Raw genomic sequence first — 13,095 nt, forward strand, 5'->3', positions numbered from 1 at the left:
CTTTGTAGCAATCCATTGCTCCCATTTCTATATTATTTAGATACTGTATCTATTTTGCCTAAATTATTCAAGACCAGGAGTCAAAGAATTGAATTTTAATCTTCCTATGGACCAATAACTGAGTATAATACCGGATTCTTTCTGAATATTGATTGATTTCCTTTTTCTACATTAAGATTTGCTTTCTTTTTCTTAAAAATGTTAATATTGCTGTATAAAGGTAATTAATAGCAGTAGTCTTTTCTAATGTCCTTTTTAAAAATAATTCTAACTTGGTTATCATACACTTCAGTGTTTTGCTCCAATCATCCCTCCCCACTTAGGATAGCATTAATTAAAAATAAAACAAGGAAAAAATGCAAGTAATTTTCTTTCCCTTCTGCAGTCTGATGACAGAGCCAGGGTCAACTGGTGTTTGAAGCATATGGCGAAGACATCAGGCGAGTGAAGCTCTGGGTCATGGCAGAGGGACCTTGCAAATTCTATATGTGTTTTCATTTTGATAAACATGTTTTTGGTGGCCAAATTAACTGTACATGTTTTTTCTATTTAATAATGGAAGAAATGAGGCAGAATCTGGAACTTCTCACTGTAGAGGACCTCGTAGTGGGGATCTACCAGAAGAAATTCCTCAAGGAGCCCTCCAAAACCTGGGTTCGAAGCCTGTTAGATGTGGCCATGTGGGATTATTCTAGCAACACAAGGTATGGGTAGTGATTTTGTAATGAGGTAATTTTGACTTCGGAACTGAGAAATAGTAGGATTGGCTGTTTTGCCTTTTTATGTGGTACTTTCTTGTGAAACCTTGAAAGTATTGTATTTCCGTGAATACAGTTAACACTGATTTCCAGATATAGCCATTTTGTGTGCTGTTAAAAACTGCCAGATAAACTGAGTGTTCTTTCTTATCAGTTACTACTTCCGTACTGTTAAAAGAATGTATTAGACAGACTTTTTATTATATAGAACTGTTATGTATAAAGGGACATGTAAGTGAAATTAAAGTTTTTATAAAATAATTTAAGGCTTAAAGAAAAGTTGCAAGAATTGTACAAAGTACACTGTTCTCATATTCTGTAATTATAAACATACAGGAGTACTTCAGAATGTTCATTGGAAATACATATTATGAAAAACTGCATAAGCCTCAAAATTCTTTCCCACATACTGAATTTATCTTGTAATTCCATTTTTCACGAACTTTTTAAAGTATCCTCAAACATATTTTTTATTTCATTTTATGACACAGTTTCATAGGCTCTGGGATTCCCCCAAACCATCCCCCATAATGAATTCCTCCATATTGTTACAGTAGTACAGATCATAACCAGTCATGATTGCTTCATTGCGGGCATCGACCAAGCAGAGAGTCCAGCATCTTATTGTCCAGATAAATTCAATAGTTTCATTGGGAAACCATCCCTGGTCTGAAAGTAGAGTTGGCAGAATATCATCCCCTCCCAATGGAGTACAACTTCAGCAACAATTTACAACATCATGAAGTTAATTGACATGGTATTGAGTGACCAATATGTTAGAAAACGCAAGTTGTTAACCACATCCTGTAACTACTTCATTGACATCTCAATTTTAGTTGATACACAACTGGCTGCTATACACCTTAAAATAGTTATAGGGTACTAATCGGCTGTCTCGTGTCTGTTTTCATTTTTATATTTAGTAGCTTATAGTATTCAAGCATGATTTCTACTGAACTACGTGAATTTTAGCATAGTCCAAACAGGCTTATACCGTGAACATCCATATGTTAACAATTGAAGAGCAGAACAGTTTTAGGAGGAGTGTGCAGAGAAACCTTCAGTACCTTTGTGAGGAGTAACTAATCTTGTGTGTCCTGCCTAGTAAGGTATATGGGAATCCAAGCTGACTGTTTGCTGTCTGTTTTAAGCTTTCCTTGGTCTCTGTCTATCTGGTCTAATTTTGGGGGGCTCCGGAGCGACCCTGATGATCATTGCAAGAGAGGGTGGGGAGCTAAAGTTGGAACTAAGTTAGGACCAGAGAAAGCTCCTCTCCCGAGTCCCAAAGGAAGTTTACTGTTCTTCTGTTTCTGAGGACCGCTCAGGGCTCCTGGCTGTTGTTCCGATGACATCAGACCTTGTGAGGAAGGATCTGGGCTTCTTCATCCCGTGTGGGAGATCCAATAGGGAATGGATGACCTCAGAGTTCTTGGCCTGTGAGGGCACTCCAGGTCCCTGTGGTCTCCTTGGCAGTTGGGATGTAGTCCTTGTTGCCCGTACTGATAGTCCTTGGTGAGGATCCGGGAGTCTCCAGGGTTGGGATACAAGCTTCCTCCTGTCTTCCTGCTCCACTCTGGGGTACCCCCCCCCCCCCGCTCTGTGCATATGACCTCCTGTTAAGAGGCTGTCAGGATCGCTCTTGGAACCCACTGTATGCCTTTATAGATTTTGCTAATGTCTAATGCGTATTCGAGTCTGCTGTCTGTGTAAATTACCTGTTAACAATCTTGATAGGTTATACTTAACATCTTCCTCACACACGCTAAGAAGGTGGAAGATTTCTCTGCTCTCCTGACCCGTTATTGGAATAACATAGGATATTAAAACCATATCAGGCTTTTCAGTTCTTTGATGTAGATCATAAGCAGTCTGTCATTGATTGTTGGCTCATTGGTTACATAACAATATCTTACTGCTTGTGATACAGGCTGCTCAAACGTCCTTTTTTAAGCCAGACTTCATGTAGTTGCTCTCCTCATGCCTCTGTATGCCAGAACATGGCAGTGTGTTTCCTAAGTCACCGTACTGCCATTAACACAATACTAACATTAACACAGTCTAAGACAATATTTGTGTTTTTTCACAGCCCCCAGAATTTGTTGTTTTACTCTCAAGAAGGAATTAGAAATAAAGCTTTTACAATCTAGATTAAAAAGTCTTTCTGGTTTTTTTCTTAGTGAATTTTAGTGTTTTTTGCATTATGATCAAGGAATGTTGATAATATTTCTACTTCATAGTAGGGACTGGCATTCAGATTTTTTTATTTTTGGTTTTATTAACTTAATATATAATCAGTTTTTGTGATTGAAAGCAGCTGAGTGTTATTTTCAGGGTATAGCACTTGAGAGATCCCCATAGATTACATTTTTTAATCTTTGATTGTTCAGATAGTGTATGCCATCACATCTTGTTAGAGCTGAAACTGTTGTGTAATTGAGTGTTTTTAGAAAGAATTTATTTAGTTATTTTTAAATCGCCTCAGAGAGGGAGAGATGAAGGAGATTCAGCTTCTGCCCACTGGTTGACTCTCCAAGCAGCCACAGCAGTTGGTTGGATGAGGCTAAGGCCAGGAGCCACGAATGTCATCCAGGTCTCCCACATGGGTTGCAGGAACTGAAGAACTGCTTCTCAGGCACAGGAGCAGAAAACTGGGTTAGAAATGGAGATGGGACCAGGACCAGTATTGTGCCATGGTAGGTGGAACCGCCCCTTGCAATGCTAGGCATCCCATGTGGGCACTGATTTGTTCCTTGTCTATTCCACCTCCCACCCAGCCTACCCCTTTGATGGCCTGTTGGAGGGCAGGGAAGATGGCTGCAAGTGTTTGGCGCCCTGATACCCACCCATGTCAGAGACCCAGATGAAGCTCCTGGCTTTGGCCTGGCCCAGTACTGGCTGTGGTGGTCATCTGGGGAGTGAACCAGTGCATAGGGCATCAATCTCTCCTGTCTCTGTCTCTGACTTGCCATATAAACAAATAGATAAATCTTTAAAAAAAGAAAAAAAGTGGAGATGGAACTTACTCCCAGACATTCTCAAGTAGGATGCAGTTACCCCAAGCTGCAGTTCAACTCACTGTACCATACTTGCCCTAGTAGCAACTGTTTGGGCAGAATTAATCTGTCTACAACTGAGCTTAACAATCTAAAATTCCAGCTTACCATATGGTACAAGGGAATTTTAAGTTGTTAAGGAGTATGGAACCTGATTAGAGTCTTGACAGTACTAGTATAAATGAGACTCTTTAACCCCTACCAGAAGACTTTGTTGTAGTAAGGTTTTGGCTTGGTTTTGTCACTAAAGCTAGGAATGTTTTGTATTTACGAAAGTGCAGTTTCATCAAGTGATTTTTATAGTCTTAATTGAGCAGGCTATTAATTGTCATGTTACATTGGAGACTATTCTGTACTTTTTACATAGATCCGTCTCCGCATGCTTCTTGTCATAATTGTCCTGGAATAAATTTGCTGTTAATTACCTGCTGACTTAAACATCACAGCATTTACTTAATTAGCAACATTTATGGATCATCTCTTTTATACGGGATACTGTAGTGAAGGTACAGTGTTGAGCAAAAAGTAACATGGTCCCTGTCTTCATGAAACTAACAGTTAAATAGGAAAAAGTATACAGTAAACAAAGAAAATGAAGAAAATGGTAATTTTAGCTTGTGACACAGAGCCAACAAAGAAATGGACAGTATATTGTCATAGAAAAGAGTGTGCAGAAAGGGGACCACGTTACAGAATGATACAAGACCCGTTCTAGGAGTGTGACAAGAATGCTGAGAACTGAAAGAGGAGAAGGATATAGCCAGGAAAAAAAAAAAAATGGGAAAACTTAAAGGCTTGAGATCGAGACTTGGGATTTGCTGGGAAGTGTTAGACCATTGGTGTGCCTGGGGAGTTGTGAGCAAGAGGATGAGGGTGAAGAAATAGAGTGGGGCTGGCATATGGTGTAGCGTGTTAAGTGTCCACCTCAATGCTGGCATCCCATGTGGGCTCTGGTTCGAATCCCAGCTGTACTTCTGATACAGCTGTCTGCGAATGAACCCTGAAAGGCAGCAGAGTACGGCCCAGTTATCTGGACTGCTGCACACCATGGGAGATCCAGAAGATGCTGTAGGCTCCCGGCTTCCGTGTGCCCAGCTCCAGCCATTGGAAAAGTGAACCAAGAGATGGTAGCACTGTCTGTCACTCATTCCAACTCTTATCTTTCAAATGAATAATAGAAGTCTTAAAAAGGAGGAGGGCTGAAACATAAGACTTTGTTAGCCACAGGAGGGAAGTTTACCAAATAAGGAACAAATGAGGTTTTTTTTGAAATAAGTGAGTTTGGTTTTCAGTGGAAGAATTAAAGGCAAGAAAGGAATTACAGATCCTTGAGTATTTGGGAATTCCTCTAATCCAGGAAACAATGACCTGCACTACAGTGACAGCAGTAGAGGCAGATACGAATGGGTGGATTTTGGATTAGCAAAAATGGGTGGATCTTGCTGATGAAGTAGACACAGAGAGACAAAGTGGAAAGGAATGATACCAGAAAACAACTGGATGGAGCGGGGAGAAAAGAGCAAGTCCAGCCCAGGCCTGGAGCTTTGTGGAGAGGTTTGAAGGTGTCAGTCCGCTATTGCTTGCACTGCATGCTGGCCATTGAAGGTGAAAGAAGGCCAAGTCCTCTGCATTTGATGGGCCTTACAGTGTGTGGATGAGATTAGAAAGGCAGAGAGAGGAATACTCTGCAAGGAACACCGGCAGGCTCTGAGACACTTTCCAACTCAGAGGCGGCTCACTTGGGAGGTCTCGGTACCTCGGCCTGCTCCTGCAGCCATCATCAATGGGGATAAGAATGGAAGAGAAATGAGGCAAGAAACAGGGATCCTTCAGGCCACGGCTGCACAGATCTCCTGGAGCTGCTTGGTGGGGAGGGCTGCTAGCCTGCCTTTGTTCCCTGGATGATCTCATTCCTGAGAGCAGCCTTCCTACTGTCATCTTTCTCATATTGCAGGTCTTCCCTGAATGTCTGTTGTCTTTAGGTATTTTGAGTGTGACATGAAGTCTCTTCAGCTCTGACAGACATGATAGTATTATACTATATTAAAACCCAAATTTTAAAATTTGAAAAAAAGTTCAAGATTTCATTAAATCTGTAACTTGTATGCTTTTTCTACTTTCTCTTGTATTTTCCAGTTAAGGTAAAGGAATATCTGACCACATATGTAGACAGAATGCCTCTATTTGTTTTGTATGTTCATTTGCATTATGTTTTATTATGCTTTTATGTGTGTGTTAATGAGGATTTGAAAAGGTAAGGGTCACAAAGTCTAGTAAGTGTTCTGTATTGTTCAGTGGGGATTAACCGTCTGTCTGGAAAACAGACAAGGGAGTTTAATAGTAAGTTGGAGGCAGAATCCCACATTGCTTTTAGGATGGCAGCCATTCTTGCCGTCTGACCTCCTGAAACCGTTGACTTGTTGCCTGGGCTCAGGAACGCTGCCTGTTCCTTGTGCAGAAGTAGAGCCTCACATCTGTGCTGTCTGCCCGGGACCGTGTCCACAGTCGCAGAGCCCCTCCTGCTGGAGCATTTCTTGTAAGCACCAAAGGTTGTGACTTGTCTCCCGCACCATCAGTTGCCATTTCTCATCAGTTGCCATTCCTTGTTTTCTTTCTTTCTTTTCCTTTCTTTTTAAAGAAAAAATTTCCATCTACTGGGTCCTTTCCCAAATGGCTGCAACAATCAGAGCTGAGCCCAACTGAAGCCCGGAGCTTCATCTGGATCGCCCACATGGCTGTAGCAGCCCAGGTACTTGGGCCACTTTGCTGCTTTCTTGGGCACACTGACAGGGAGCTGGGTCGAAAGTAGAGCATCCAGAACTCCATGTGATGCCCACATGGGATGCCAGCAGGCATCAGCTTTAAACCCTGTGCCACAGTGGTTTCTCACCTCTTCATGGAGATCTCTTCCTGTTTTCTGCTTATTGTAGATATCTACCATTTGTGTTCTTTGGTTCCATTTTGATATGATCAAGTGAAAGCAGATTTATGCTTGGACTTAATTCACCATCTTGAACCAGAAGTCTCAGCACTAGTAGATCACTGGATGCCATCATACATTTTGACACCACTTCAGAATAGATGGTTCTAGTCCCACTTAATCAGCTTTTCATATTTATCAGAAATCTGAGTAGTTCTTCTACAAAAGGTACTAGACAGAGTTCTTGAGGAAACGAGGGAGAGGAATATAACCATCATCCTTGCCCTGAGTCTCCCAAGAGATGTAGCAAAATGTGGGGCCACTACAGTGATGCTTGTCATTTCTGGTAATTTTTAAAAAGGTTTCAAAAGGTGATGGTGAATCAGATGGAGAATGCTTTCATGTAAGTTTTAAGAACTGTGAGATATTTTTTGGAATAACTTTTATTTGGTCCTTCTGGAACTAGAGATATAATTTCTATGAACAGAGATGTGGCATGAAAGGTCATTTTTAGTAGAAAAAGACCTGAGCGAGTCAGGGATGAAAGCATGCAGACAGACTGTTTAAGCAAACTAGTGAAACCGCTTGACGGGAGCTGTAGGGTGATGGTGGCTCACGGGCAGCGCGAGGCACATCGTTATTGAGACTGAGATAAAAGGGAAAAAGGAATGTAACAGGCCTTTGTGTTATACACATAGTTGAGTGGAGCCGTGTTGGGAACTTTAGGCGTCATCTGCACTTGGTACCTAGAGTTAGGACTTTGGAGAGCATTACCACTTGAAAAATACATTTTGCGTATGTTTGAGTTGGAGCTGGATTTGAGGCTACCAAGCAAGTATTAATAGCTTAACAAAGAAGACAGAGAAGGCCTGACTTTTTACAGATTAATTGAAAAACTTTATTAGAAAATGTGCTCAAACTTTTAAGAATTGGAAGAATGAGAGCAAGAGGATCAGATATGAGAAAAAGCCATCATTTTCAATATTATAACTACATTTGGAGGCATTTTCCTAGAACTGGTGTTTTTTATAGGACTTTTCCCTTTAGTTTTGTTTGCTTTATTTTTGTTTTGTTTCTAAGATTTACTTATCTGAGGGATTGATCTTCCATGTGCTGGTTCACTGCCCACATTTCCTCAGTGGTCTGGAGTTAGGAGCCAAGAACGGGTTCCAGTCTCCCACATGGCTGGCTTTCCCGTGTGCTGCTTTACCAGGCACATCAACACAGAACTGGCTCTCAAGTGGAGTAGCCAGGACTCGAACAAGCCTCTAGACGTATGGCAGCATTGCCGGTGGCAGCTTAAGCCACTGTGCTTTAACTCCAACCTGCTTGTTTATTTTCCTCTTTATGTATTACCAGCTTTTCAAATCAGATCTCCAGTGAAGAATGTGTTTTTGAGGCAGGTGCTCTTGGGATTCAATCTTGGACAAGGAGAATAAATAGAAACTAAACATGACTTGATTGTGTGTGGTTGTCTAGGAATGTGACATTTAGTTTTAACTTGGGCATCACATTAGGTTTATGAATCACATTTATTGAATCATTCTTTGGAAGAACAGTGGGAAATATCGAATCCTATCTTTAGATAGTGTTCCATTCAGTTAAATAACTTCTGTTTGGTGCACATTGCTGACTTTTACACTTAATTGTTTTGTTTATTTGAATTTTAAATGATTCTAGTTACATTTAAGCAAGCTTTGTGTCATACTGCTGTTCTGAGTCAGCCAATATGGTAGAATTATGGGTGTAGGTTTACAGTGCTTCTGATCATGAAAGTATGTTTCTTTTTTTTTTTAATTCATTAATTACATTGTATTATGTGACACAGTTTCATAGGTACTGGGATTCTCCCCACCCCTCCCCAAACCCTCCCACCATGGTGGATTCCTCCACCCTGTTGCATAACCATAGTTCAAGTTCAGTTGAGATTCCCTCATTGCAAGCATATACTAAACATAGAGTCCAGCATCTTATGGTCCATTCAAGTTCAATGGCTTCTTAGGTATACCCTCTCTGGTTTGAAGACAGAGCCAGCAGAGCACCATCCCAGTCAATTAAAAGCTCCAACATAGCATCAGTAAAAATTTACATCATTATGGAATTAATTGACAGTATGTTTCAATGTATGAAGTCTTACGTTGGGTCATGCAACTTTAGCCATTTCCTCTCCAATGTCACCTTCTCAGTGATGCCTTTTGTGGCCAATTTAGCTCAAGTGTTGACCCTCCCCAACATCTCATATCTTATTTCTACTTAGATGTTGTAAATTTACTACATAGTATGCTCAACTGTTATTTTGGCATTTTCCTCCCATCACTAGAAAGTATATTTTGTGTGGCTAAGAGTTCCTGTCGGCTTCACTCAGTACTGTGTCCCTAGCACCTAGAAGAATGTCTAGCAAGTAGTGGGCACTTGCTGAGTCAAGTGTATTTTAGCATTAGTCACTACTGTGTATCTAGAACACTGTTTATTTCAACATAAAATGTAACAGTGTAGTTTGTGTAGTATCATCAATTTGCATCAAAATAAGTAACATGAAAGTCTTTTTTTAAAGTGCCTTTAAGAAAATTTTTTGTTAAGTAGAATCATTTATCTCTAAGTAGTAATACCAGTTTTTCTTAAGTAATTTCAACTAGCTAACGTAGAAATCTGGCATAGGAAAACTGATAACCAGTGCTACTTCAGTTGGTTATTAAAGTTTTTGTTTTCTCATGTTTTGGTACAGGTGCAAATGGCATGAAGAAAACGATATTCTCTTCTGTGCATTAGCTGTTTGCAAGAAGGTTGCGTAAGTTGAGGGAAAAGAGCTTCATGGTGCTATTTTATGCCTTCAATTCTGGGCCATTTTGACTGCCACTTAGCAATAGGGGTAGATCTCTGGTTGTGTGTGTTTCCACAATTCTGCTCTGCTGTGAGTAAGGACAGCCCTTCCCCGGGAAGGTGCTCAGGAAGCGTAGATGTGTTCTGGTAGAGAGAGCACCGGAGCCCTAGACCTCCCGGTGCGCTGCAGGCTCCTTCACCCCACAGCTGACCGTGCTTCGGAGGACTCTTCAGCATCCATGATGTGGTTGCATTTGTGCTGATTCCCTGTCACATCTGAGAATTGCGGTCATTTTTACCTTCATGCCTACTCCCTTCATGATGAATCTTAAATTGTATCAAAACATTATTGAAACATTGCTTAGCAGTAGTAGCTTATTTTATGATGTGTGTTGCTGTCCATTCTCATTTCTTTTCTGAATCTCTCAACTTTTTTTTTTCCAAACTCTAATGGTATCACTCTGATTAGATGAATTATATTAGGTTCTTTTGGTAAACTTTTTCTTATTTCCATTTAAAGGTACTGCATCAGTAATTCTCTGGCCACTCTCTTTGGAATTCAGCTCACAGGGGCTCATGTACCACTGCAAGATTATGAGGCCAGCAATAGTGTGACACCCAAAATGGTGGTATTGGATGCAGGACGTTTTCAGGTAAGGAACTTCAAGTTACCAGCAATATCTTAGGTATGTTACAGTTTTTTTATGAAAGCTCTCCGTTCTAACGAAAGTTCATCTCCCTCTTCTAAGAATACTGCTTCTTCATTAGTCTTTCCAAATAGTAACATCTTTTTCTCCCATGTTGTTGTGGACCTTCATCTGAAATACTTGTCCTTTGTTGACCTCCTGGATTCCTCCATACCTGTACCTTCTCTGAGATTCTTGGGCTTTGACCCTCAGCCCATCCACACTATAGTAGCTGACAACCCTGCTAGGGAGTCGGTAGCCACCTAAGTTGTTCTTTCTCATTCTTAGGTGAACAAATATTTTCCTCATCAGAATTCTTTATTTCTGCTTTCCCTAGGTGATCCTCTCTGCCACCTGACCTCTTGACTCCTTTAGATTCCCTCCTCTGTTGTCTTTGTCACAAGTTTCCACTCCCATGATCATATCTTAAGTCACCATGGTCCCCCTCGATATCTTAGTTTCAAACGGTCTCCGTTCTGGTTGCCACCATTTTTTTTTTTCTAATGCCTCAGTGTTTGTCTCCTCTGTTTTATATTCCACTGCAGATTCTTGGCATTTTCCATCCAAGAGCACCATTTACACATGTGGAGTTGTGAGTTGTGGTCTTTTCCTTTACCTCCTCCACCCACACCTATCACAACCTTCCTTCCCAACTTTGGTACCTAGGACTGTCACTTCTACTACACTGCATTCATGGTCAACATCGTTGACCCTCTTTGCTTTGTCATGCTTGGTTGACACATCCTAACCCCAATTAAATCTGTTAAGTTACCCTGTACTTGTGGAACTAAATAAGGCTGAAAACTACCATGCTGACTGGTCCTAGAACGTGTTCATCAGCACCAGCTGAAGTGAGTCTCATTGCTTGCTGGAGTGTTATTCGTTTCCCTAATCACTCCCTCTCCTGGATAGTTCTTGCCATCTTCCCATACACTTCCATGACTTCTTCTTTTGCCTTTCCCGATATTCTTGCATACTGCATCTCTGAGAAGTCATTTTTCACATATTCCATCCCTTCCTCTGCCCATGTCTTCATATCTCTTTGCTTTTACTGTTGTCTGAATGAGTGAGTCTCTGTGTTCCTGTCTAAAACCAACCCATGACATCAGTCATTTTCTCCAGCAAGTGCTCCAATTTTCTCTCAGAAATCCTTATGATTTCCCTTTGTTCTGAATCATTCATCATGCAAACTTATTTTTTAAATTATTGTTACTCTTATTAAAGACAAACCCTATAATTTCTAATTCCTCCTGCAAAGACTACCATGTTTTGATGTTTTCATTAAAAAAATTTAGTAAGCTAAACACCCAGAAATTAATAATAAACATTTATTCTTGGTATTGCTTTGTTATTTGCAGAAGCTAAGGGTTGAGAATCCAGGATTCTCTCATTTCAACTCTTCTAATCAGGATCAAAGATCTCGCACACCCACTGGTAAGTATCTTAAACTTCATTAATATTTTAAGAATGCATTCTAAGAAGGTTAGGAGCTTAAGATCCACAGTACTTAGATGCTGGTAAGTTAGGTTTAGTACATAAGAAGCTGGTAGAATTGGGCTTTAGTTGGCATTTACACCATAAGCAGTTGGAATATGTGCATTTTTATATCTTGTACCAAATAACTTATTCCTTAGACTTTGGTTCAGGACACTTAACTGAAAAATCAATTTCTATTGTAGCAGCTATAGTTTTATAGTTTGATGTGATGATGTCTGTTGGGTGATGTGAAGTTTTCAAAGCTAGTGGCACCAAGTTCCAGTGGTGCCTGAAGAACTTCAGTTAAAGTTTTCTGTTCAAGGGCAAGTGTTTGGCATAGTGGCTGAAATTGCTGGTAGTATACCACGTACTGTATCAGAGTGCACACTCCTCTTCCGATCCAGGCTGCTGCTGATGCTTGTCCTAGTAGGTTGTAGGTTGTAGGATGTCTCAAGTACTTGAGTCCCTGTCCACCCATTGGGAGTCCTGGCTTGGGCTCCAGGCTCCTGACTTCAGCCTTGACTATTGCAAGTGTTTCAGAAATGAAACAAGCAGAGGTAAGGAGATCTCTCTCTCTCCCCCTCCGTCTTCATCGCCCCCCCCCCCCCCCAGCAAGATAAAAATCACCAAAAATAACTGAAGTTTTTCGCCAAAAAGTGAAAGAACATTTTGTTTAGCTTTTAACTTTATCTCTCTCCCATTCATGACTCATCTAATTATGGCTGAGTGAAAGGCCTACTGCAGGAGAGTCAGTTAATTGAAGTGTCTCTTCACAGTAAGATCTAAATTTCTCAACTTCTATGATGTTTCTTCTTAGGTGATTACCCATCCGGGGTGAAAATTGCTGGCCAAAACAACAGTGTTCGGGGAAGGGGGATCACCCGCTTGCTAGAGAGCATTTCCAGTTCCTCCAGCAATATCCACAAATTCTCCAACTGTGAGACTTCATTCTCACCTTACATGTCCCGAAAAGGTGGATGCAAATCTTTCTCTTCCTTATCTTAATGATGGTACATTTTTCAATTTCTGAAAAACAGGCCCAACTTCCCCTTCTAACATCACATCAATGATAAATGGCACTAGTGTAAAAACTACATAATTTGTAAAGGAAACACTGTTTCATAGATTAAAAGTAATTGTGGTTGGAGAAGATCTTGGCATTTTTGGTTTCTTTTCTTGAGGGCTTGTTCTTTTTCCTGACTGTGTGTTAGGTATGCCATTAAAGTCCCATACAAAGCTGTTATTGTCAGAATTGTGCTTTTGAGAAAGTTACAAAGTTATAAATTAGTAGTTTTCTCACCTAAAATACAGGTATTAAATATCTCAAACATTATTAATCTATTTCCTCCCATTACAACGTGGGAATCTTACACTGAAGTTCT

At 40.5% G+C, this 13,095-nt stretch overlaps 1 protein-coding gene across 1 annotated transcript in view; it reads left to right on the forward strand.

The window, feature by feature from the left end:
* MAEL (maelstrom spermatogenic transposon silencer) overlaps window positions 1-12,865 on the forward strand; it is a 36,017-nt gene extending 23,152 nt beyond the window's left edge. The window contains exons 7-12 of the mRNA XM_004589150.3: window positions 386-440; window positions 563-704; window positions 9,457-9,519; window positions 10,072-10,204; window positions 11,596-11,671; window positions 12,531-12,865. Of these exons, the coding sequence (XP_004589207.2) occupies window positions 386-440; window positions 563-704; window positions 9,457-9,519; window positions 10,072-10,204; window positions 11,596-11,671; window positions 12,531-12,718 (657 nt within the window). The 3' untranslated portion in view covers window positions 12,719-12,865. The remainder of the gene's footprint in view (window positions 1-385; window positions 441-562; window positions 705-9,456; window positions 9,520-10,071; window positions 10,205-11,595; window positions 11,672-12,530) is intronic.
* Window positions 12,866-13,095: the final 230 nt, after the last annotated feature.

Source organism: Ochotona princeps, chromosome 2, assembly GCF_030435755.1.
Source record: "Ochotona princeps isolate mOchPri1 chromosome 2, mOchPri1.hap1, whole genome shotgun sequence".
Lineage (NCBI taxonomy): Eukaryota > Metazoa > Chordata > Mammalia > Lagomorpha > Ochotonidae > Ochotona > Ochotona princeps.